The following is a 26,374-nucleotide window of genomic DNA, read 5'->3' as shown; positions in this document are numbered from 1 at the left end:
AGATTGCATATTAGCCCTACAAATAGCTAGAATTGAGAAACAGGATTCACCCTCCATAGACTTCATTCGGATTCCCTTTGAAGTTTGCAAACTTTGAGGAAATTTGCTCATCCCTATTGATAAATTAGCATCATGGACTGATGAACATTTTCAGCACCATGGACTGGATTTTGGCATTGGTACATGTCCCCCATGGCAGTATCCAGCTTCTTGTGACTTTTGTTTTACAATAGTTTAGTTATTAGCCCTAAAAATGGGCAGAATTGAATAACAAGATTTACCATCCATAGACTTTGATGGGGTTCACTTCAAAATTTAAGAACTATAACCCTCAAGAAAGGTTAGTGACCAAGACTTAATAGACACTGAGAATATGGTTTGGATTACTCAAATGGGACAGTAATATTTGTCAACAATATATCTCAAGGAACATATGAAGACTCTGAGACTCTAAACCTAGGATTCATGTTAAGGCCTAGCTGCCTATTGCCAATAAGAGACTGCTTTACACAGCAAGACTCATAGCAGACGCTAATACCATCAGCTCAACTTCCACACATTGTTGAATATGCTGATTTACTCACCTGTTATCTACTGTGGGGATGCGTTTACACTTATAGTAATGTGTGTTGTACTTCAGGAGCTCGATGACGGCAGTCTGCTAGTTAATTGGTCAGGTTGATTGAATTACTGTCATCTATTAGTTACTGGTGGGAAAGTAGAATACTGTTTGTGTTGGTTGTCCCTTAGATAATTTGTTCAGGTTAATTATATTTCTGTATACAATTTCATCTGCATATGATAATGTAATCAGGCACCTGACCTGGTGGGGTAACCTGATCAGAAGGGGGATGTCCATTCTGTATATATTCGGTGTGAGTTTGTTCAATAAAGGTTCCAGTTCTATACAAGCTAAGTCCTGTCTAGTTTTGTATGGGGGGAGGCTAGAATATCTGATATCTATGTTCAGACTGGAGGAAGTGGTATTCTGATGGAAGCCCACAAGCGCAGTGTGGGTCGTGGGTTCCATTACAGAACCCAACCTACAAAGAATGACGACCTGTATGGGGCATCACTGGAAAAGTCTTCTATACTGAAGTGTGTCCCCGAGAGCTTTGGAGAAGCTGGAGGTGGTAGTGTACATTGCATGGAAATCTGACAGCCCTCCTGGGCTACTTCTTGGGGAGGATGCCACTGTTAGTCATTTTTCTTCCAGGGCCTTGCCCCAGTCCAAAGCTTCTGCCAAGGCTGATACAACTAAAAATATGGCTACCAGTATGGGGCATCATTGGAAAAGTCTGCTATACTTAAGAGCGTCCTGGAGAGCTTAGGAGAAGCTGCAGGTTGTGGACATAGAAATGGATAGAGACCTTATTGCTCTTCTGGGCTTTTGCCTGGTGAAGATGCTACTGTAAAGAGGCATTTTCTTCTTTGGCCTTGCTCCAGTGAGAGGGTTGTGCCTAGGTTGCTTTGCTGGAGGGTGCATCCAGTGTAAAAGTCTGCTATACTTAAAAGTGTCCTGAAGAGCTTGAGAAAAGCTGCTGGTGGTAGACATTGGATAGAGATCTCACTGCCCTTCTGGGCTTCTGCCTGGTGAGGATGCCGCTGTAAAGAGGTATTTTCTTTTTGTGCTAACGCAGCTTTGCTGGAGGGTACATACAGAAACAGCTAGAAAAAGAAGATGGCTAATTGTATAGTGCATCTTTGGAAAAGTCTGCTTCACTAAAGAGTAGGGATGGGCCGGACACGCTCCTGTTTGATTCGCACCAGAACACCTCGAACAGGGAAAAAGTTCTAGCGAACATGCAAACTCTATTAAAGTCACACGGGACACGAACATGAAAAATCAAAAGTCCTAATTTTAAAGGCTTATATGCAAGTTATTGCCATAAAAAAAGGGTATGGGGACCCGAGTACTGCCCTTGGGGACATGTATTAATGCAAACATTTTTTTTTTTTAAAACAATCGTTTTTAAAGGAGCAGTGATTTTAATGATGCTTAAAGTGAAACAATAAAAATGAAAAATTCCTTTAAATATCGTGCCTGGGGGGGGGGGGGGGGGGGGGGTCCCGTTATTGTGCCTGTAAAGTGGCGCATCTGTACAATGTATGGAGCCTGTTGCAGCAATACCGACATTTCTAAAGAATCATTAATGGAGAAAGATCTGGGAGTCTTAGTAGAAGATAGACTAAGCAATACAGAGATGTATAGTAACTAAGTAGAACTACTTCACTACTGTACTTAAGTACCGAAAGGCGGTATCTGTACTTTCCTGGAGTCGAATTTTTTTCTCCTACTTCCACTTTTACTTCACTACATTTTTTCAATGATTTCAATACTTCTACTCCATTACTTTTTTTTTGTGCTGCATAGTTACTCGTTACAATTATAAAAATTACCACTGCCAGAACAGTAGATGGCAGGGTTCATGAAGTTCAAAAAAATGTGTATAATGTCATGTGTAAATCAGCGCATACGAAAATAAATGCTATGTATAAATAAAATGGTCTACATATCTGCTGTTAAGGGGAAAGAGAACCTCCCCCAACCAAGGAGAGTCACAAGCGTACATAGAACTTTTTTCTGGTAAGAGGCTGATTTTGCTTTTTTCACTGGAAGTTGAGAGCACAGGTTTTGCAGCTTTGTTTCACTGGAAGAGTCTATTTGGATATTATTTTGCACTTACCTTCATCCACCGGGTAAGGGGGAAATCCACAAGGTGGTGGGAGTCTGCACCTATTATTTGGAATAGCACCTGTTTGATTCCTGCACCTTTGAAAATATATTCATCTTGTTTTGTCACATATATATGGTATTATGGCATTATATATATGGACTTTTTATTGACTTTGATTTCATACACTCTTCCTTTTTTTCATTATTGGAATATATTGTTGTATATCACATTGGTTTATATATGATTTTGCGCACCAATAAGCTTTGGGGAAAAAAACATGCAGGAAAGAGAAGGAGGGATGCTTTAAAGGGGAAAGGGAGGGACATACTTTATCTGTTTTTGTTTACAAAAAGTTACAGCCAAAGGAATTGTGATTGTCCTTTAGGTTAATCATTTGAAATAATAAAAAACAATATGATGTTTGAACTTTTGACTTCTTTCTTTAATAACTACATAGCACAGTACTTGTACTTTTACTTTCAGTACTTGAGTAGCAATTTTTTTTTTAAAAACTACTGGTACTTTTACTTTCAGTACTCGAGTAGCAAATTTTTTTAAAAAACTACTTGCAATACTTAAGTACAAAAAATGTTGAATACTTTAGTACTTCTACTCAAGTCACTTTTTGATAGAGCACTTCCACTTCTACTCAAGTCACTTTTTGATTGAGCACTTGTACTTTTACTCAAGTATGGGTTTCGAGTACTTTATACAAGTGTGAAGCAATAGCATGCAATGTCAAGCTGCAGCTGCCAAAGCCGGCAGAATATTAGCAGGCATAAGGAAGGGACCCTACGCCATTTTTTTTTTTATTTTGGCGTGGAATTCCCCTTAAAATCTGTACCAGACCCAAAGGGCCTGGTATATATTTTGGAGGGGGACCCCACGCTGTTTTTTTTTAAAATTCTGTCATACGGTTCCTCTTAACCACTTAAATACAGGGCACTTTCACCCCCTTACTGCCTAGACCAATTTTCAGCTTTCAGTGCTCATTGGCATCTATGGGAAATATTGGTCAGCTTGACATGGCTCTGCTCCCGAACCATAAGTGACAAGGACACCAAACGTGGGGAGCATGAGAGCGGACCCAGGACTACAACATATCTATACATTTTAAAAGTGGTGTATGCCTGTGCACTACACTGACTCAGGGCCGTCTTTAATATTGATTGGACCTTGGGCAAAGATTTTCTTGGGCCCTTCCAAATTCACTTATCAACTATTTACGGGAAGTGCAGGCACAAGTGGCAGCTGCTATGGGCCCCACAACAATGACTGGGCAGGCACAAGGGGCAGCTGCTTTGGGCCCCACAACAATGACTGGGCCCAGGGCAGCTGCTCCTTTTGCCCTATGTTAAAGATGACCTTGTACTTACTGCACTAAACTGTTTGAACACACTATCCACCAACTACCTGCCTAATCTCCATTATCACACACTATACACGGCTGCCGTATAAGCAGCATCCTTACATAGTGTGGGCGTGGAATTTGCCGAATCATGGCTCTGACAGGACATTGTGCTGTCATTGGTCAAAACATACAGGTCAGGTGCATGCTTTGGCCATTTATCAGCAATCAATGCACTGCAACAGCGAAGTGCATTAAGAGGCGCTCATCGGCGGGCGAACTTCCAGCTGAGCACCCCATTTGTTCATGTGTTCAGCAAACACAAGAACACCCGATGTTCGAGTCGAACTTACATTTGACTCAAATACAGAGACCATCCCTACTGAAGAGTTTCCTGGAGAGCTTGGGAAAAACTGCAGGCGGTGGAAATTGCATGGAGATCTCACTGCCCTCCTGGGCCTCTTCATACTGGCATTCTCACCAGGAGCTTGTGCCCAAAGAAACTAAGCTGCTTTGCTGGAGGGTAAATCGAGAAAGAGTTAGAGCAGAAAGATGACTACCTATATGTAGCCATATGTAATCAATTACCACAGCGCTAGCATACATAAAATAAAAATTCATAAACATGCTCATGTGATACAAAAAAGTATTTAGAATAATTAAAATATAAATGTGCAAAATAATAAAATAATCCAAAAAAAGTGTCCAATAAAGTAAAAAATGCAATAGGTGATAAAGTGCTCCAGTGTAGATAAAACACTTGTGCTCCAAGTGGTGGTGACCCCTCCAGGACCCCTACTCACCAGAACATGTGGACTGAGACTGAATGGACCCTCCTAAACGTTGGTAGTCCAGAACATGTGGACCCTAGATTAGGGTCTAAAGAGCTTATGGACACATAGATGTAAATTACATCAGGCCTTCTCCTTAGGATCAGAGGCTGAATGGACCCTCCTAAACGATGGTAGTCAGATCACACAATCTGGAATGAAGACTGGTTCTCCTTCCTTTCTGCAGTCATGTGACCTGTACAGGAGGGTCCATTCAGCCTCTGATCCTAATGAGAAGGCCTGGTGTCATTTACATCTATGTGTCCATAAGCTCTTTAGACCCTTATCTAGGGTCCACATGTTCTGATGAGTAGGGGTCCTGGAGGGGTCACCACCACTTGGAGCACGAGTGTTTTATCTACACTGGAGCACTTTATCACCTATTGCATTTTTTACTTTATCGGACACTTTTTTTGGATTATTTTATTATTTTGGCCATTTATATTTTAATTATTCTAAATACTTTTTTGTATCACATGAGCATGTTTATGAATTTTTATTTTATGTATGCTAGCGCTGTGGTAATTGCTTACGTATATTTTTTCTGAGTTATTTACTTGGTGAACAGCAGCTGCAACATTCATATACACATATAATAGATTTGTTTTTAAGGTAGCACGGGTTTAATTTTCGTTTTTCACTTACCTATATGTAGCATCTTTAGAAATGTGTGCTTTTCTACAGAGTGTCCTGGAGAGCTTGGGAGATGTTGGTAGTAGACATTGCATGAAGACCTCACTGCACAACCTGTGACTGCTTATAAAGGGTCAAGGGCTTACGATCTACTTAGAGCACAGGGAAAACCACGTGAACTTTCATAACAGATAGTGAACACTCCAATAGAGTCACTACAATTTAATTGGCTACTCTTAAAGAGTCAATTACTACTAGGAGGCTGCTACTAAAGGGCCACAAACGATTTTAACTGCTGCTAGAAGACCTAAAATATTTTGCTCTTTTTTGGGGTGTCCTGTGACCTTTTCCCTCTCTCCTGACTTTAGTTTTTTAAGCAATAACTATACAAAATACTAAAGGTACTGATGCCTGTTTGTTTTACCCCATAGTGAGATGAGGATCCACCCTGAGAGGTTAAATGCTAGTCTGCCACACTAATTTAAAGATGATTAGGGAGATATGAGTGCCCGGTGTCTAGAATAAGGAAAGATTTAATGAAGAATGTAATTACTGAACAGATCGGCTTTCACATGAAACTCAGGTACATCTGCTGGGCCTACACATATCCATTAGAACACAGGTGTCAAATACAGGACCCGCCAGGCCATTTCATGTGGCCCTCGCACCTCTCCCGAGCTCAGGCACCCCCCTCTTCTCCACCCACCCCTTGTCTCAGCAGCCAGCAGCAGAGAGGAGGACAAAACTCCTCCGCAAGATCCTGCGCTTCTCTGTGAGGCTGCCGAGACACTCGTCTCTGCCCTTGCCCCTGTCTCAGGAGTCAGCAGCTGAGAGAAGGACAGAACACCTCCTACAGATTTTGTGCCTCGCTGTGCAGCAGAAGTTCTTCTCTCCGCCTACCCTGGTCTCAGCATTTAGTATACTCCAGCAGCTTACTCCTGCCCTTCTTTGGTCCTCCTCCAGACCCTACACTTTATGCTTCCCAGCTCCACATCTAGCTTCTTCCTGGAAGAAGCACAAGGTAACAGGGGCACGCTGTGATATAAGGGTGGAGGACTCTTAACTTCTGATAGTGCGGGGGGGGGGGGTGTCTTGACACCTGATGAAAGTAGGGGTGGGGTGCTCTGGGAACCATAATGCTGATGCGGCCCACTTGAGTTTGACACCCCTGCATTAGAACGTACCAACTAGAGATCGAACCGAATATCGGCAAGGCCGATATATCGAGGGCCATTATGCACTTTCCCCGATATATCGGAATTGGTCTTTTGATTTCCCGATATTGCCAATATTTCGGGAAAGTGCTGTACCAGAGTGATGCCTGCAGCTAGAGGCATCACCCCGGTACCGGTGTCCATAGCCGATGGTCGGCTGTCTTGTAATGACAACTGATGCGGCTGAGAAGCCGCTCGGCTGTCATTCCAAGGAGCGGGAGGGGATGTCCCCCCCCCTCCCGCCACCTTCCGCGGCTCACCCGGGTCTCCTGTCCCACCGGGAGACCCAGACATCCTACCTTCACCGCCGCCATCTGACCGGGTCTCCATCTGCACCACCGCCGTCTGACCGGGTCTCCATTTCTTTGACTTTGCATAGAGGCACAAAGTCGCAGTATATGGTAAAGCAAACCGGCCTGGAAATCTTTCTATGTATCCCTGCACTTCCCACATACATTACAAAGAATTGTTGTGTCTTTCTCTGACAGTGATTCAGCTTCATAAATATCCAAGCTCACCACCAGCAGACCAGACACAGAACATCTTGTTCTCGTTCTAGCGAGCGGACGAGGCCCCGCTACATCTGCTCTGATCTCTTGCGCTAATTCTCTCCCCATACAGAAGCCCGTCTCTCAAGCTGTTGGCAGAATTCAGACGGTCCAGGGTGAATATTATTTGCTGTTTTGCTAAAGACATGGGAAGAGTACAAAAAAAACAGAGAAATTTGATAATGTTGTAAAGATCATCAGGGCTGTTGTTAGAAATCCCTGGGCCCCGTACAGCCGACGTGGCAGGGTGAAAACACATCCGACCATTCTTCTCCCTCAAAATTACAGTAACAGTGCATATTTGTAGCACTGATTACTGTAGTAATGTCACTGGTACCCTCAAAAATGTCAGTTAGGGGTCCGATCTGTCCGCCGCAATGTCGCATTCCCGCTAAAAATCGCTGCTTGCCGCCATTACTAGTAAAAAAATAAAAACATTAAATAAAAATGATTTAAATCTTTCCCTCAGTTAGTAAACGCAATAACTTTTGCGCAAACCAATCAAAATACGCTTACTGCGTTTTTTTTTTTACCAAAAATATGTAGCAGAATAAAAATTGGCCTTAAAAGGATGAAAACATTTTGATATTTTAATTTTTTCTTTTGGGAATGTTATATAGCAGAATGTGAAAAAAAATATATATACAGGGCTTTTTTTCAGCAGGAACGTGGGGGAACGCATTTCCGGCACCTCCAGCATTGACTGTATGCAATGGCAAGGGGTGCTGGGGTGTGCTGCAGGGTTTATTAGTTTATTACCACTGGCTGCTGGGGGATCTTTTCTAGCTGGACTGGAGGGGATCTAGTTTTGCAGGGGGGGGGGGGGTCTGTTGTTGCTGGTAGGGGACCTATTGTTGCTGGGGGTGGGTCTTATATTGCTAGGGGGTCAATTGTTGCTGGAAGAGTTTTACTGTTGATGGAGGGGTCTATAGTTGCTGGCTGTTGGTTCCTGCACCTGTTCTCTGAGAAAAAAAGCCCTGTATATATATATATATATATATATATATATATATATATATATATATATATATATATATATATATATATATATATATATATATACAGTATATATATATATTTTTTTTTTCAGTAATGTTGCTCTTTTTTTGTTTATAGTGCAAAAAATAAAACTCGCACAGGTGATCAAATATCACCAAAAGAAAGCTCTGTTTGTGGGAAAAAAAGGACATCAATTTTATTTTGGTACAGCGCTGCCCGACCATGCAATTGTTCCTTAGTTGTTAGATTTTTAAATTTTTTTATTGGGAATGTTATATAGCAGAATGTAAAAAATATTGTTTTTTTTTTTTTTTTCAGAATTGTGGCTCTTTTTTGGTTTATAGCGCAAAAAATATAAATAGCACAGGTGATCAAATACCACCAAAAGAAATCTCTATTTGTAGGGGAAAAAAAAGACATTGTATTCGGGTACAGTGTCGCACGACCGTGCAATTCTTCCTTAAAGTAATGCAATGCCGAATCTCATAAAATGGCCTGGTCATTAAGGGGGCAAATCCTTTCGGTCAAGAACTGGTTAATATTTACAAAAAAAAAAAAAAACGGAACTGAGATAATGTTGTAAAAGATCATTATCATATTTTTTTAGGCCTGCACAGGCTCTTGATATACCTAATTAGCCCAATGATCACATTTTGTTACCTTGGGGATGTTGAATGGAATGCACCATGAGCTTTAAAACCCCGTTCACATAGGGGCGACGCTACTTGCTGGGGCGACCTGTGAACCTCGGCGCGACTTGCACGGACTTCATATCATTGAAGTCAATGCAGGTGGCCTCCAGGTCGCCCCTAAAGTAGTACAGGACCCTTTTTCTAAGTCGGAGCGACTTGTCTTGCTCTTATTAGATCGGGTCCTGTGTTAATCTATGGCAGGCGACCCACCGTGACTTGTCAGGCGACCAAGTCGCCTGAAAAGTCGCGCTAGTGTGAATGGGGTCTAAAGCTGAACTCCAAGCACAAAGAATTCCATTTAAATATATTCCTTCATTGCTACAAATTATATATTTCACTTTGTTTGCACCAAATGCCAAATGCAAACCTAGGTTTGACCTTGTAAAAATAGCTGTGACCTCATCACTGTGCTGTACATAGCCTGTGCAGAGAACAGAGCTGTAGGAGGGACCCAGCAGGCCCCATCCAAGAAAGAAAACTACAGGAGGGGGCAGAGACAAGACGCACTTGTGAGACCAGGCACTGATGTTGGATAAGAAGGCCTGGCTTGCAGTCTTCGCTCTAATTCATCCCAAAGGTGTTCTATCGGGTTGAGGTCAGGATCCTGTGCAGGCCAGTCAAGTTCCTCCACCCCAAACTCGCTCATCCATGTCTTTATGGACCTTGCTTTGTGCACTGGTGTGCAGTCATGTTGGAACAGGAAGAGGCCATCCCCAAACTGTTCCCACACTGTTGGAAGCATTCAAATTGTTCAAAATGTCTTGCTATGCTGACACCTTAAGAGTTCTCTTCACTGGAACTAAGGGACCAAGCCCAACCCCTGAAAAACAACCCCACACCATAATCCCTGTGACGGGACTCACCATCACTGGGAGTGAAAGACAGGTACTTAATGGACACTAAGAATATGGTTTGGGTTGCTTCAAGTGGGACAGTAATATTTGTCAGCCATGTATCTCGAGAAATATGTGAGGACTATTCCTTCCCTGTTTGATTCTGAACATGTTCATTGACAGAGCTCATCACATTGGCCTCTGTTCCATGTTCTTCAGTGTCAGAGATGGACAGTCTGTCACTGGTGGTCTCTTCCTATTGTCTGTGTATTGAGGTGTGATGTGTATTCTGTTAAGCCTGTCTGTCCCATTGTTAATTGTTAATGAACTCACATATTGTTTCCGTCCAGGTGGCTAGATAATTAGTTCAGGTTAATTATATTTCTGTATACAACTTCATCTGCATATGATAATGTAATCAGGCAACCCCTGACCTGTGTGTGGTAATATGATCAGGAGGGGGATGTCCATGCTGTATATAAACTGTGTGAGTTGTTCAATAAAAGAGAAGGTTCCAAAACTTGTACAAGCTAAGTTGTCAGCTAGCTTTGTATGGGGGGGGGGGGGGGTAGTGGCTGGAATATTTGATATCTATGTTCAAGACTCGAAGGAATCGGTATACTGACGTAAGTCCACAAGCACAGTGTGGGTCACGGTTCCGTTACAATCCCCCCTCCACCAAATGCTTTGGACCAGTGCAGAGTCCTGACCTCAACCCGATAGAACACCTTTGGCATGAATTAGAGCACGGACTGCGAGCCAGGCCTTCTCTTCAACATCTGTGCCTGACCTCACAAATGTGCTTCTGGAGGAATGGTCAAACATTCCCATAGACACACTCCTAAACCTTGTGGACAGCCTTCCCAGAAGAGTTGAAGCTGTTATAGCTGCAAAGGGAAGGCCAACTCAATATTGAACCCTACGGACTAAGAATGGGATGCCATTAAAGTCCCAATACCTTTGGTAATAAAGTGTATGCAATAGTGTCGCCTTTACAGTTGTCCATAATTGGAAGTGTGCTTTCTCTGGTAATCTATTAATGGGGGGGAGGGTCAGTCCACTGATAATAAATTGATGGCGCTGTTTTGATAAGCAGATGGTGAGTCTTTCGGTGGATACGGTGCTCAGCAGAGGCAGTGAGCGGGGTCACAGAGACGCCTTTGTAGGGAATGTTACGTACATGTATCAGCCGTGCTGAAAACTACAAGACAGGTTTTTGGCTCTCAGTTGGAAGCGTTCCTCCAAACACGGTCTTGGCAAAAGATCTGATTGCAAGCTCTCCAGATCCCAAACCTTCCTTCTATGAGAAAATCTATTAATAGACTTTGTTCTGAAAAGACACTTAAAGTGAATGTAATCCCAAACTCCGAACTTCTCTTATTTAATGCCTTTTGGTCGGTTAACCACCTTTGGACCAGAAGGATTTGCCTCCTTAATGACTAGGCCCTTTTTTGCGATTTGGCACTGCATTATTTTAACGGACAATTGCGTGATCATGCGATGCTGAATCCAAATACAATTGATCTCCTTTTTTCCCCACAAATAGAGCTTTCTTTTGGTGGTATTTGATCACCTGTTCGATTTTTATTTTCTGCGCTATATATATATATAAAAAGAGCGACAGTTCTGAAAAAAAAAAAAACCAATATTTTTCACATTCTGCTATATAACATTCCCAATAAAAAAATGTAAAAATCCAAATTTTTCATCATTTTAGGCCAATTTGTATTCTGCTACATATTATTGGTAAAAAACAAAAAATCCCAATAAGCGTATTTTGATTGGTTTGCACAAAAGTTATCGCGTCTACATTGCGTTACTTTAACGGACAATTGCGCGGTCGTGCGATGTTACCCAAATACAATGTCATTTTTTTCCCCACGAATAGAGCTTTCTTTTGGTGGTATTTGATCACCTGTGCTATTTATATCTTTTGCGCTAAAAAAAAAAAGAGCGACAATTCTGAAAAAAAAATATATATATATTTTTCACATTCTGTTACAGTATATAACATTCCGAAAAAAAATTAAAAATTTAAATTTTTTTAACATTTTAGGCCAATTTGTTTTCTTCTACATATTTTTGGTAAAAAAAAATTGCAATAAGTAGTGTATTTTGGTTGGTTTGCGCAACTAACTACGGGAAAGATTTATGTCATTTTTATTTATTTTTTTTTTTACTAGTAATGGCGGCGATCTGCGATTTTTTGCGGGACTGCGACCAATGTGGCGGACAGATCCGACCCCTGACTGACATTTTTGACACTTTTGGGGGGACCAGTGACATTACTACAGTAATCAGTGCTAAAAATTTGCACTGTTATTGTAATAATGACACTGGCAGGGAAGGGGTTAACACTGGGGGTGATCAAGGGGTTAAATGTGTACCTAGGGGCGTGTTTCTAACTGTGGGGGGTGGGGGGGGCTTGTGAAATGATCACAGAGACCTGTGATCCTATATAGAAGGATCACAGGAGCTCTGTGATCATTCCAGGGAGAACGGTCAGCTGTGTTTACAACAGCTGACCGTCCTTCTCTCTCAGCGGGGAGCGATCGCGGGTGTCAGGCGGCAATCGGAGCCGCCTGCCCCGTGCATCGGAGTCCTCGCTGCCGAGTGGGGGAGGGAGTGCGCCGGCACGCACTCGCCCCCTAGCTGCATGCATGCGACCGACTCCTCCAGAGTCCAAATCCTCCCTCCATCTAGTTCTCCTCCCATGCTTTGTCGGCGGCGCTGCAGTGCACAGTCGACTAGTCCACTCCTCACAGTCTCAGTCCCTCCCCCAGCCAGGGGCCAGAGATCATTCTGCAATCTGCAGCCACGCAGTTGCGTGTCTCTCGCTGCCACCACTTCACTTGTGGGCGGTGCCGGCCAGATAGAGCCGGGGGAGGCACAAATTAAAAGGTTTACGCTAATGTTATTGTGACGGGAGTAACTTTGGTTGGGGGGGGGGGCGTGGAACCCAGCTTACCTTAGAGAGGTTGGGAAATGCCTCTCTCAGCCCCCTAGGTCCCCTCTTATATGTAAGTCACCCTGTCTCTATTAGGGCACAGGGTGGCCAAGGAAATGATGGACTTAATGGACACTGAGAATTTGGTTTGGAATACTCAATGGGACAGTAATAATTGTCAATTATATATCTCAAGGAACATATGAAGACTCTGGGACTCTAGGCCTAGGTTAAAGTCCTAACTGCCTATTGCCAATAGGAGACTGCTTCACACAGTCAGACTCATAGCAGATGCTAATATCATCAGCTCAACCTCCTGTCTTCCACACATCGTTGATTATGCTGATTTACTCACCTATTGTCTACTGTGGGTTCTGTGTTTATACTTAGGATAATGTGTAATGTATTTTGTTTTAGCCTTGTTGCAGTGCTGAGTTAATAAACCACTAAAGGACCGAGCCCATTTCTCACACATGTCGTTTACAAGGTAAAATCTGTATATTTTTTTGCTAGGAAATTAATTAGAACCCCCAAACATTATTTATATTTTTTTTAGCAAAAACGCTGGAGAATAAAATGGCGGTCATTGCAATATTTTTTGTCACGCGGTATTTGCGCAGCGGTCTTTCAAACGCCATTTTTTGGGGAAAAATTGTATTTCACTGCATTTAAAAAAAGGAAACAGAAATATCCATGAGATACCTATAAAGTACCGAGTAGTGGTTTTACATCTTTTATTAGTGGCAAAACTCTTAATCACAAGAAGATGGAAATCTCAGGAGATACCATCTCCATCTGATATTGTTACATTACTTAATCAGCAATGTGAGATGGAAAAAATTATGGCTACTATAGGTTCGGTGAAGAAAATATTTGCGGTTAGATAGAATCCATGGCTAAACAATCTAAGATGTATGGTGACACTGGATTAGATAAGGTATGTGTGTTAATGTAAGGATTGCTTAGTAGGAATGAATTTATTGATCTTGAGGTAAAATGTGAATGGGCTATGGGGAATAGGTCTCTCTTCTATTATAAGATCGACGTCTAGTGACGATAGATTGAAAATAATGAGCATATATATATATATATATATACAGAAAGAAAATATATGTACGGAAAGTATTCAGACCCCCTTAAATTTTTCACTCTTTGTTATATTGCAGCCATTTGCTAAAATCATTTAAGTTCATTCTTCTTCCTCATGAATGTACACATAGCACCCCATACTGACAGAAAAACACAGAATTGTTGACATCGTTGCAGATTTATTAAAAAAGAAAAACTGAAATATCACATGGTCCTAAGTATTCAGACCCTTTGCTCAGTATTTGGTAGAAGCCCCCTTTTGATCTAATACAGCCAGGAGTCTTTTTGGGAAAGATGCAACAAGTTTTTCACACCTGGATTTGGGGATCCTCTGCCATTCCTCCTTGCAGATTCTCTCCAGTTCTGTCAGGTTGGATGGTAAACGTTGGTGGACAGCCATTTTTAGGTCTCTCCAGAGATGCTCAATTGGGTTTAAGTCAGGGCTCTGGCTGGGCCATTCAAGAACAGTCACGGAGTTGTTGTGAAGCCACTCCTTCGTTATTTTAGCTGTGTGCTTAGGGTCATTGTCTTGTTGGAAGGTAAACCTTCGGCCCAGTCTGAGGTCCAGAGCACTCTGGAGAAGGTTTTTGTCCAGGATATCCCTGTACTTGGCCGCATTCATCTTTCCCTCGATTGCAACCAGTCGTCCTGTCCCTGCAGCTGAAAAACACCCCCACAGCATGATGCTGCCACCACCATGCTTCACTGTTGGGACTGTATTGGACAGGTGATGAGCAGTGCCTGGTTTTCTCCACACATACCGCTTAGAATTAAGGCCAAAAAGTTCTATTTTGGTCTCATCAGACCAGAGAATCTTATTTCTCACCATCTTGGAGTCCTTCAGGTGTTTTTTAGCAAACTCCATGCGGGCTTTCATGTGTCTTACACTGAGGAGAGGCTTCCGTCGGGCCACTCTGCCATAAAGCCCCGACTGGTGGAGGGCTGCAGTGATGGTTGACTTTCTACAACTTTCTCCCATCTCCTGACTGCATCTCTGGAGCTCAGCCACAGTGATCTTTGGGTTCTTCTTTACCTCTCTCACCAAGGCTCTTCTCCCCCGATAGCTCCGTTTGGCCGGACGGCCAGCTCTAGGAAGGGTTCTGGTCATCCCAAACGTCTTCCATTTGAGGATTATGGAGGCCACTGTGCTCTTAGGAACCTTAAGTGCAGCAGAAATCTTTTTGTAACCTTGGCCAGATCTGTGCCTTGCCACAATTCTGTCTCTGAGCTCTTGAGGCAGTTCCTTTGACCTCATGATTCTTATTTGCTCTGACATGCATTGTGATCTGGAAGGTCTTATATAGACAGGTGTGTGGCTTTCCTAATCAAGTCCAATCAGTATAATCAAACACAGCTGGACTCAAATGAAGGTGTAGAACCATCTCAAGGATGATCAGAAGAAATGGAAAGCACCTGATTTAAATATATGAGTGTCACAGCAAAGGGTCTGAATACTTAGGACCATGTGATATTTCAGTTTTTCTTTTTTAATAAATCTGCAACAATGTCAACAATTCTGTGTTTTTCTGTCAGTATGGGGTGCTATGTGTACATTCATGAGGAAGAAGAATGAACCTAAATGATTTTAGCAAATGGCTGCAATATAACAAAGAGTGAAAAATTTAAGGGGGTCTGAATACTTTCCGTACCCACTGTATATATATGTATATGGAAACCCCATTGTGTTAAACTGAGTTGGATGGAAGGTTCCCCTTTCCAATTTCTCTCCCTGTCCTTTCCTCCTTTCCTCTTCTCCCCCTTCCCCTCCCCTTTTTTTTATTTTTTTTGAGGTAAAATGTTATGATCAATAATTTTATTGCAACATTTTATGTTGATATTTTGCTGTTTTGTTTCTTTTGTGTATGTGTATTATTATTATTTTTTTTTTTTTTTTGGGAAAATTACAATTAAAGAGATATTGAAAGAAAAAAAAGGAAACAGTAAAGTTAGCCCATTTTTTTTTTTTTGTATATTGTGAAAGATGATGTCACGCCGAGAAAATAGATACCCAACATGTTATGGTTTAAAATTGTGCACACCTACAGAATGGCGACAAACTACGGTCAATAAAAATCTCCATAGGCGACGCTTTAAATTTTTTTAATGGTTACAAGTTTAGAGTTAGAGAGTAGCTCTTTTTTTAAAAATGATTGCTCTCGCTCTGGCGATCGCGGCGATACCTTACATGTGTGGTTCAAACAGCGATTTAATTTGCGGGCGCGACTTCTGTATACGTTTTCTTTCGTGCGCGAGCTCATGGCGACGGGGTCGGTTAAAAAATTTTTTTTCCTGTTTATTTTATTTCTTTTTTTAATTTTAGCACAGATTTAAAAAAAAAAAAATCTGATCACTTTTATTGCTGTCACAAGCAATGTAAACATCCCTTGTGACAGCAATAGGCAGGGACAGGTACTCTTTATGGAAGGATCGAGGGTCTAAAAGACCCCTCCACTACACTTCCATGTATTCAAAATGGGGAAAATGGCATTTTTGAATACAGTCACTTTTTAAATTCGGCGCCTTTAGCAGCCGAGTAACCCTGACGTGACGTCATGGACGCCGCCTCCGGGTTACGTCATCAGAGAACCGTTTGAAGCTGCATCCGGCTTTGATCGGAAATCCAACCAGCCAGCGGACGTGCCGGCTGATTGCTCAGGTCTCCCGGTGGGATGGGAGACCCCGGGCAGAGCCGTGGGAGGGGCGTCCCTTCCCACTCACTGGGGTAACGATCAATCGGCTCCCGAGTTACCGCCTGAAAGCCAACTGCCGGCTCTAAAAAATGGTACCAGGATGATGCCTCTAGCTGCAGGCATCACCCCGCTACAACCACTTATTACAGCCGACGTACAGCTACGGCGATTGCGGTAAGTGGTTAACATGGTAATTATAACATTGTCTAGATGTGGATTCCCATCCACCTATTGTTTCTGTCCAGATGGCTAGGTAATTAGTTCAGGTTACTTATATTTCTGTACATACTTTCATCTGCATAGGATAATGTAATCAGGCATCTGTCCGGGTGGGGTAATTTGATCAGGAGGGGGGTGTCCTCCTGTGTCGTATATATTGTGTGTGAGTCTGTTCAATAAAAGTTGTTGGTTCCAGAGCTATACAAGCTATTCTCGGCTAGTTTTGTATGGGGGGGGGGGGCTAGAATATCTGATATCTATGTTCAGACTGGAGGAAGCGGTATTCTGAAGGAAGCCCACAAACACAGTGTGGGTCATGGTTCCATTACAGTTATAGCATCTATAAACTATGGGATATATTTATGGATTTTTAAATTTTTTTTACTAGTAATGGTGCTGATCACCGACTTATAGCGGGACTGCGCTATTGTTGTGGCAGACATTCTGACACTAACTGACACTTTTTGGGGACCAGTGACACTGATACAGTGATCAGTGTTAAAAAAATAAGCACTGTTACTGTACTAATGACACTGGCTGGGAAGGGGTTAAACATCTAGAGCAATCAAAGGGTTAACGTTGTGCCTAGCCAGTGTTTTTGTGTAATGTATGTGCTGCTTTTACAAGGAGAAGAGATGGATTTTAGCCCCTGCTTTGCAGGAACACACAATCCGTCCCTTCCCACACTGTCAGAATAGAGATGTGTCTTGTGCCTTGAGATGTGTCTCTGCCTGACGATTGGTGGGTGCCGGCAGACATCGGGTGCCCGGCACCCGCAGATCGGCTTTTGTTGTGAATAATCACAGCAGAAGCATCCCGCCAGTGGCGCATGCTCGCCCCCTGCAGGCGGAAGTGTAGGATCACACATATATACACGCATATATATATACATGATCCGGCGCAAAGGTGCCGCCCTTTAACAGTCAGCAAGTGGTTGTAAACCTCAGACATGAAATAGGAACAAAGCATTTCCCTCTATAGGGTTGGCAGGGGGTAAGAATTGTGATTGACTGGGTTGCCCTAGAAAGAGATTGCACTAAATTTCACACACAAAATCTACTTTGGACTAGTCCTGAGAATTACCCCTCAGAAATCAAACAACATCCCTTGATATCCACAACCTTGGACATTGTTAACCGTGTTGCAACTAAACATCATCTGATTACCAAATTTGGGACAATGACATCTATTTCAAACAACCCAGATTTCATCCCGGGCTTGGATTTTAGGTCAGGGGTCAGAGATGGGGATCATCACGGGGCACAGCTACGAGTCGGTGATTGTTTGTCTGGCAGTAGGCTGCTCTCTCTCGAGGAATTTAACATTTTGCAACCTAAGGATTTTTGTCTTTCCTTTTGGAATTACTTGCAGCTTCATAACTTTTTTCGAAACGCAAAATCCAAACTGCAATTGAGCACTCCTCTAACAGCTCTTGAAGAGATCTGCCTCGGACAGACACCACGCACCAAAACCACTTCACAGGCATATCAATGGCTGTCCCAGCCTAGTGGGGATCTTCCTGACAAAAACAAACTATTGTGGGAGAAAGATTTAAACCCTACCATTACTGTTAAGCAATGGGAAAAAGCATGTGTCTTCACACATAAGTGCTGCTTAAGCACGAAAGTGCAAGAGACTTCCTTTAAAATTTTGACACACTGGTACATTACCCCAGTACAACTTAAAATGTGGTCCGCGCAGGTCTCGGACAGATGCTGGAGATGCTTAAAGGAGAGAGGAACCTTCTTGCATTTGTGGTGGGATCAGGGGAGGACTGGCAAGGGGGGCAGGGTGGCAATTGCCCCCCAGGCCACTCTGAAAAGTGGTAAAAACTGGTTAAAAGGCCTCACTCAGGCCAGGGCTGGATTATTGTAGGGGCCAGACACTGTATACAGCTGCAAGTCCGAAACCAGGTGGGCATGGATGGTAAGCTGATTCGATGGTTCAAAGGGCCACTTGACTAGACTTGCCCCCCAGACCTAAGGCTGCCAGCCCTCCCCTGGGTGGGATTGTCCTATCATCCAAAAATTCTGGAGTGAGATCATACATCGAATAAAATTTATTACCAACACTAAATTACCGTTAGATGCCGCCTGCTGTCTCTTACATGTGCATAACGTATCCTATAGGAAATATAAACGATCTCTTACTAGACACTTGCTGAATGCTGCAAAGGCAGTCATTCCTCTCCATTGGAATGCCCAGTCTGGGCCTTCTGTGAGGGAGTGGCTTGATAGAGTTAAAATTTCCTTTGAGATGGAAGAGATAATTGCTATTAAAAAAGAATGCGATTCTGCCTTTCACACAACCTGGCGTCCATGGCTAGAATTTACTCTTTCTGATACTTTCAAAAGATTATATGTCAATTAAACCTGAACTTCTCCATCATTGGTCCAAAGCTACTGCTTTTCACATGATTATGTGATTGCTTAACCACTCTGCAACCGCTCACAGTAATACTACTGCGGCAGAGTGGTTCGTTATCGTCCAGCCACGTAGTATTAACGTGACTGGACTCCTCCCCTTCTGGGCGGCACTTGCGTGCCGCCGGAGGCTCGCTCCCGCTGTTTTCATTCACAGCGGGAGTCGGGCCAGGGGAGGAGCAGCGGCGATCGCCGCTGCTCTTACCCGATCGTCGGGGATCTCCATAGTGACAGGGAGTGACAGATCCGACTGTTCAGCATAGCTGGACATCCGATCTGTCCATGAATCACATAGTCACCTCCCCCCCTACACGTCAGTAAGCACCAGGCATACATTAACCCCTCCCTCTCCAATAAAATTAACCCCTTCCCTGCCAGTGTCATTTTTACAGTAACAGTGCATATATATAGCACTGATTACTGCAGTAATGTCACTGGTACCCCCAAAAGTGTCAAAAATGTCAGTCAAGGGTCCGGTCTGTCCGCCGCAATGTCGCAGTCCCGCAAAAAAAATCGCAGATCGCCGCCATTACGCGTTAAAAAAAAAACACCAAAAATGACAGAAATCTTTCCCTTTGTTAGTAAACGCAATAACTTTTGCGCAAACCAATCAAAATACGCTTATTGCGATTTTTTTTACCAAACATATGTAGCATAAAACAAATTGGCCAAAAACTTTTAAAAAAATTGGTTTTTACATCTTTTTTGGGGGGAATTTCATATAAAAAAATGTGAAAAATATTGTTATTTTTTCAAAATAAACGCTCTTTTTTTGTTTATAGCGCAAAAAGTAAAAATCGCACAGGTGATCAAATACCACCAAAAGAAAGCTCTGTTTGTGGGAAAAAAAAGGACGTAAATTTCGTTTGGGTACGGCGTCGCACGACCGCGCAATTGTCAGTTGAAGTCGCACAGCGCCGAATCGCAAAAAGTGGCCTGGACGGAAGACAGCAAAATCCTCCGGTTGTAAAGTGGTTAATAAGCTTCCTTCCCATAATTTCCATGATTCTGTACTCTCAACCCTTCATCATCCCGACACTCACCTTTCCCGTGTATCTTCTCTCTTTTCATTCACCTTTTTTTTTCTTTTTTCCCCTCTTTTTACGGCTCACTTGCCGTGGCCGCGTTTACGCGGCAGTTAATTTCATGAGATGTGTTATTTCAATTTCATGGTTCGGTCTCTGCAGTGAGTGATATCTCCTTTGTATTGTCATTATTGCACTCTTTGACCTGTTCCATGTACATGTTCGTGTTACTTTTATGTTATGCTTTCCAATTTGCATTGTACTATTTTTTGTAAAGCTAATGTTTGTATTTGACAATTCTTGCAATAAAGCTTTTTATTGAAAAAAAAAAAAAGAATTGTTCTAGGAGGAAAAATGTTGGGGGGGATGCAAGGAGTGGGGATTTTGGTAGATTTCTGTTGGGGGGATTTGTGCTAGGTGGGGGGAATTTGCAGAAGAGGTGATATGGTAGAGGGGGGAGGGGAATTGTGCTAATATTTTGTGGGGGATTTGTGCTAATAGGGGTGAATGGGGGGTGGGGGGTATTTGAGCTAGGAGGGGACTTTTGAGGGGGGGGGATCTGTGCTAGGAAGCGGGATTTATGCTGGGAGGGGAAGAGAAGTTGTTTAGTTGGAGGGGAAATTTAGGGGTAGAGGATTTGTACTAGGAGGGGTGTTTTTTTTGGGGGGGGGCCGCATTTGTGCTGGGGGTGATTGGAGAATGGGGGGGGGGGAGATTTATGCTGGGAGGGGGGATTTCAGCATATCTGTACTGGGATAAGGGGGAATTTTTGCTAAGGGGCAAGCATGCAGGTTAGTCCAATTTGTTTTTTTTTTGGGGGGGGGGATTTTTGCTGACACATATTGCTCATACATCTTGGGGGAGGGGTTGAAGGTTGGCATGTTCGCCCCAGGCTCTAGATGACCATTTTCCAAGGACTGGTTGCTATATATTGTGGCATATCAGCAATCTAAGTCAATGTAAGCTTAAAACAGAAATGTAATGGATTTTTTTTCTTTATTCATTGCAGTGGCGGTACCCTCGACTGTGCCATCGCCTGCTCCTCTGCCTGTACCCCCTCCTGATCCGAAGCCCAACGGGCACCACCCCGTCCCCGCCCCCACCCCCTCCACAACCCCCACAACGACCCCCCGCATGTCAGTGTGCTCGCGGACGACTGTGGTCACTACGATGGACAATACCTCCAGAGGCCTCCACTCCGTCATGAAGTGGAAGACAGTCTTGGCGATCTTCGTGGTGGTGGTGGTGTATCTGGTCAGCGGTGGACTCGTGTTTCGGACCCTGGAACAGCCATTCGAAAGCAGCCAAAAAAGCAAGATAGCCCAAGAGAAGGCGGATTTCCTGCAGATGCATTCCTGTGTGACTCAGCAAGAGCTCGACGCTTTGATTAAGGTGAGACACAAGGTCTATTGAAAGTATAAGCTGCTAAAAAAGTTCTGTGTCTGCAACATATATGTAATGTATCCATGTTAGATACGCGTTCTATTTTATAAATGCCCCTTGCAGAGGTTTGATATACACTATGTTGTCAAAAGTATTGGGACGCCTGCCTTTACACACACATGAACTTTAATGGCATCCCAGTCTTAGTCCATAGGGTTCAATATTGAGTTGGCCCACCCTTTGCAGCTATAACAGCTTCAACTCTTCTGGGAAGGCTGTCCACAAGGTTTAGGAGTGTGTCTATGGGAATGTTTGACCATTCTTCCAGAAGTGCATTTGTGAGGTCAGGAACTGATGTGGACAAGAAGGCCTGGCTCACAGTCTGCGCTCTAATTCTTCCCAAATATATTCTATTGGGTTGAGGTCAGGACTCTGTGCGGGCCAGTCAAGTCCCTCCCCCCCAAATTCGCAAATCCATGTCTTTATGGACCTTGCTTTGTGCACTGGTCCAAATCATTTGGTGGAGGGGGGTTATGGTGTGGGGTTGTTTTTCAGGGGTTGGGGCTTGGCCCCTTAGTTCCAGTGAAGTGAACTCTTAAGGTGTCAGCATACTAATACATTTTGGATAATTTTGTGCTTCCAACTTTGTAGGAACAATTTGGGGACGGCCCCTTCCTGTTCCAACATGACTGTGCACCAGTACACAAAGCAAGGTCCATAAAGACATGGATGAGCGAGTTTGGGGTGGAGGAATTTGACTGGCCTGCACAGAGTCCTGACCTCAACCCGACAGAACACCTTTGGGTTAAATTAGAGCAGAGGCTGTGAGCCAGACCTTCTCATGCAACATCTGTGCCTGGCCTCACAAAAGCGCTTTTGGAGGAATGGTCAAACATAACCATAGACACTCCTAAACCTTCTGGACAGCCTTCCCAGAAGAGTTGCAGCTGTTATAGCTGCAAAGGGTGGGCCAACTCAATTTTGAACCGTACGGACTCAGACTGGGATGCCATTAAAATTCATGTGCGTGTAAAGGCAGGCGTCCCAATACTTTTGACAATATAGTGTATATTTGTGCATGGTTTGAAGCTCTGTAGGGTTCTCAGCTCATTTCCAAGGAAAGGGGATAAAAGACACCCCGAGGTTTCTTTTATACGTTTATTTTATATTAATTTTGTCATCCAATACGGGGTATCAAAAAAGTCTCCAATACATAGGAAAAATGAACAAACTCATATTATATTTTATATTATATTTGATATTTTTAATTATATTTTTTTTTTTTTAAATAAATTGTAAAATTTTGTAAGGAAAATTTTGCAAATAAGGGTAGATTTAGCTACAGTTTCCATTTTTTCCTTACGTATGGCGACTTTTGGGACACCCTGTAGTATTACAATGGTGTGAATCTGAATATTGGGCTGGCAGGTTCTGTGCACTGAATGGCTTCCGTTATCGCCTTGGTTTGTAGTAGGGATGAGTGAATTTAGAAATGACGCGCCACGCCATAAAATTAATGTTCGAATACAAGTTATTTCAATGATAGATTGTTTGCAAAGCTAAAGCATTTCAGAGGCTGTAATTCTACCTCCTTCATATGGGCTAACATGTAACACAAAGGAGAAAAAAAAAAAGTTCCCATAAAATAAATCATTGTAACATTGGGGGAGATTTACTCCAACTGGAGAGTGCAAAATCTGGTGCAGCTCTGCACAGAAACCAATCAGCTTCCGGGTCTTTTGGTTAAAGCTTATTGAACAAGCTAAAATTGGAAGCCGATTGGCTACCATGCAGAGCTGTACCAGATTTTGCACTTTTCAGGTTTAGTATATCAACCCCTTTGTAACAGTAAGGACAAAACATAAACAGTGTGATCAAAATTATAGTAAAAAAAAAAAAAAGAGATACATTTATAATAATCAGACTTATAATAGTAAGACTCCGTTCACACTGGGGCGACCTGTCAGGCGACCTGGTCGCCTGACAGGTCGCCGTGGGTCGCCTGCCCATAGATTAGCACAGGACCCGTTCTAATAGGAGCGACACAAGTCGCTCTGACTTAGAAAAAGGGTCCTGAGCTTCTTTGGGGCGACCTCGGAGCGACCTACATTGACTTCAATGATATGAAGTCCGTGCAGGTCTCTCAGAGGTCGCGGTGCGCGCTGTGCACCGCGACCTCGCAGGTCGCCCCGGCAAGTCGGGTCGCTGCAATGTGAACCGGCTCTTATAGATTAGAGTAATAATATCAATAACAATAAAAGAAATGACAAAAATACTATTAGTTGTATTATTGATACCAGCACAGTGTTATTAACCTCCCTGGCGGTATGATTCTGTCAGGAATTCTGTACCAAAAGCAGTACAATTTTTTTTCATGGAAATTTGGCGTTATGTATTATAGGCCTACAATTCTTAGTATTTGCTGACTTAAACCTGACCAAAACAAGACTCTAGTAGACATCCCAGATGTGATAAATTTGAAACACAAACGCATGAATTATAATCTAATCAATAATATAATTTTATTATATAATATAATACTGTATATATATATATATATATATTATATAATAAAATTATATTATTGATTAGATTATAATTCATGCATTATATATATATATATATATATATATATATATATATATATATATATATATATATGTAGGTATATATATATATATATATATATATATGTGTGTGTATATATATATATTATATATGTGTGTATATATATATATGTGTGTGTATATATATATATGTGTGTATATATATATATATGTGTGTATATATATATATATATATATATATATATGTATATATATCATATAAATGTTATGTGTGTGTTTGTGTTTTGTGCAACGTTCAATGTTTGAATTTCCCTCCCTAGTTCCGCTCCCATGCAGCATTGCTGCTGCAGGGAACGGAACTAGGAAGTCATCACACCGACTGAGGACAGACGAGCGGCGGGGATCTCAGATGGCTGGCGATCTCAGCAATGGGAGATCATCGCTGAATCGCCAGGAGAAGGTAAGAGACCGCTGCGCGCTCTGCCCATCCACCCCGAGCGTGACTCGGGGATACCGATAACAGCATGGAAAATCCACCCCGAGTCACGCTCGGGGTTACCGCTAGGAGGGTTAAAAACAGTCATAATAATATAAGACATATAAGAAAAAATATAATAGCATCATAATTAGGGATCGACCTATTATCGGCAAAGCCGATTATCGGTGGGGGCTGATATGCACTTTCCCCGATATATTGGTGTCGGCCGATATTACCGATATTAGTGTATGTAATATTAGAGTATGTAAAATCCTAGTATCCAGTTTATTAGTGTTTTATATAATGTCCAGTGTGTGTTTTTTAATCTAAACACCCCGTGGAGAGAGAACGGCGGACTGCTGTTGTAAACACAGCAGCCTGTTGTTTTCTTTGTAATCAATACAGAGCTCCTGTGATTGGTGCTATAAGAGCCCGTTCACACTGGGGCAATCCGACTTGCCGGGGCGACCTCACAGGTCGTGGCGCGCAGCTCGCACCACGACCTCGGAGCGGCCGGCACGGACTTCATAACATTGAAGTCAATGCAGGTCGCTCCAGGTCGCCCCAAAGAAGCTCCGGACCCTTTTTCTAAGTCGGAGCGACTTGTGTCGCTCCTATTAGAACGGGTCCACAGCTTCTCTATGGCAGGCGACCTACGGCGACCTGTCAGGCGACCAGGTCGCCTGACAGGTCGCCCCAGTGTGAACGGGGTCTAAGTGCAAGTGAGTGTTGGCGCTGCCTTTTCAAGTGTAGTTAAATAAATGAAAATATACTGTGAATCTTATGCTTATGGCTGCTGCCCTCACAATGAACCACCACCTTGGGTGGTGGTTCTAGTTTATTTGAATCTGCTGGTTAGGCAAGTGAGTGGTGGCGCTGCCTCAACAATGTGTATTGACTAACATAGCATATTTAAAGTGCAAAGTGCAAAAATACCATGTGCAAACAATGCAGTGTACAAAAATAAAGTGCAATAGCCCAGTATAAATGAACCTGGATCAGGTGACTAATTTGCTGATACACATAAAATGCCACAATGCTTAAATACGATGTGCATCTTTTGGGAATGTGAGCTTTTACGGCCTTTCTGGCAAAAAGTGGCTTCAGTAATTAAATTATTAACTAATGTAGAAATACAGGATAATCCAGCACTTTGCTTATTACATCTGACTCAAAATTCAAAGACCTACAGGAAGTCCTTGACCCTCCGTCTTCTCAATGCGGCCAAGGCGTTTGTACCTGTTTTTCGGAAACAAACTGTTCCACCACCGAATAGTCTTTGGATCTCAAAAGTAAATGAGATATACAAAATGGAAGAGCTTACTGCCGCATTGAGTAACACGGAAGAGATGGTCAGGGAACGTTGGAAGCCTTGGGTTTATTTTTTGGGTGCCGATCCCCTCTCTAGCGGAGTTTGAAGGTTGGGGCGAGGTGTCTTAATCTGTTAATTAGGGGCCCGATAAAAACATGGGTTATAAGGAAGAAAGGTATAGGTCTCCGTAATGTTCTGTACAATAGGCCTAAATAGGGGCAAAAATCTTAGAAAGATAAGATGATACATATATATATATGATACGGTGACATTATAAGAGTTTGGGAACCGGTTTATATGTGAACGGGTGTGGTCTTCTGAGGGTGAGTGTACCCCGCGGAAAAAAAGATTTTGGAGAGGGACCCAGGGGTCCAGTGTGGTTAACAGTGGCCCGTTGACAATCCCCGGCCCTTACGATAACGTTATGTTATGTACTATACATGGTATATCATATCTCTGAATGGCA

The 26,374-nt window shown here is 42.7% G+C and overlaps 1 protein-coding gene across 2 annotated transcripts in view; it reads left to right on the top strand.

Annotated features, from left to right (window-relative positions):
* The window catches only part of KCNK10 (potassium two pore domain channel subfamily K member 10), a 185,620-nt gene that overhangs the window by 66,060 nt on the left and 93,186 nt on the right, over positions 1–26,374 (top strand). For both annotated transcript variants that reach the window (XM_082275351.1, XM_082275350.1), the window contains exon 2: positions 21,178–21,560. In XM_082275351.1, coding sequence (XP_082131477.1) covers positions 21,178–21,560 — 383 coding nt within the window. The remainder of the gene's footprint in view (positions 1–21,177; positions 21,561–26,374) is intronic.

The sequence above is a fragment of the Pelophylax lessonae genome (genome assembly GCF_965119305.1).
Source record: "Pelophylax lessonae genome assembly, chromosome: 13".
Lineage (NCBI taxonomy): Eukaryota > Metazoa > Chordata > Amphibia > Anura > Ranidae > Pelophylax > Pelophylax lessonae.
Note: the sequence above shows the minus strand (reverse complement) of the source record. Positions and strands in the feature narration are given on the sequence as shown.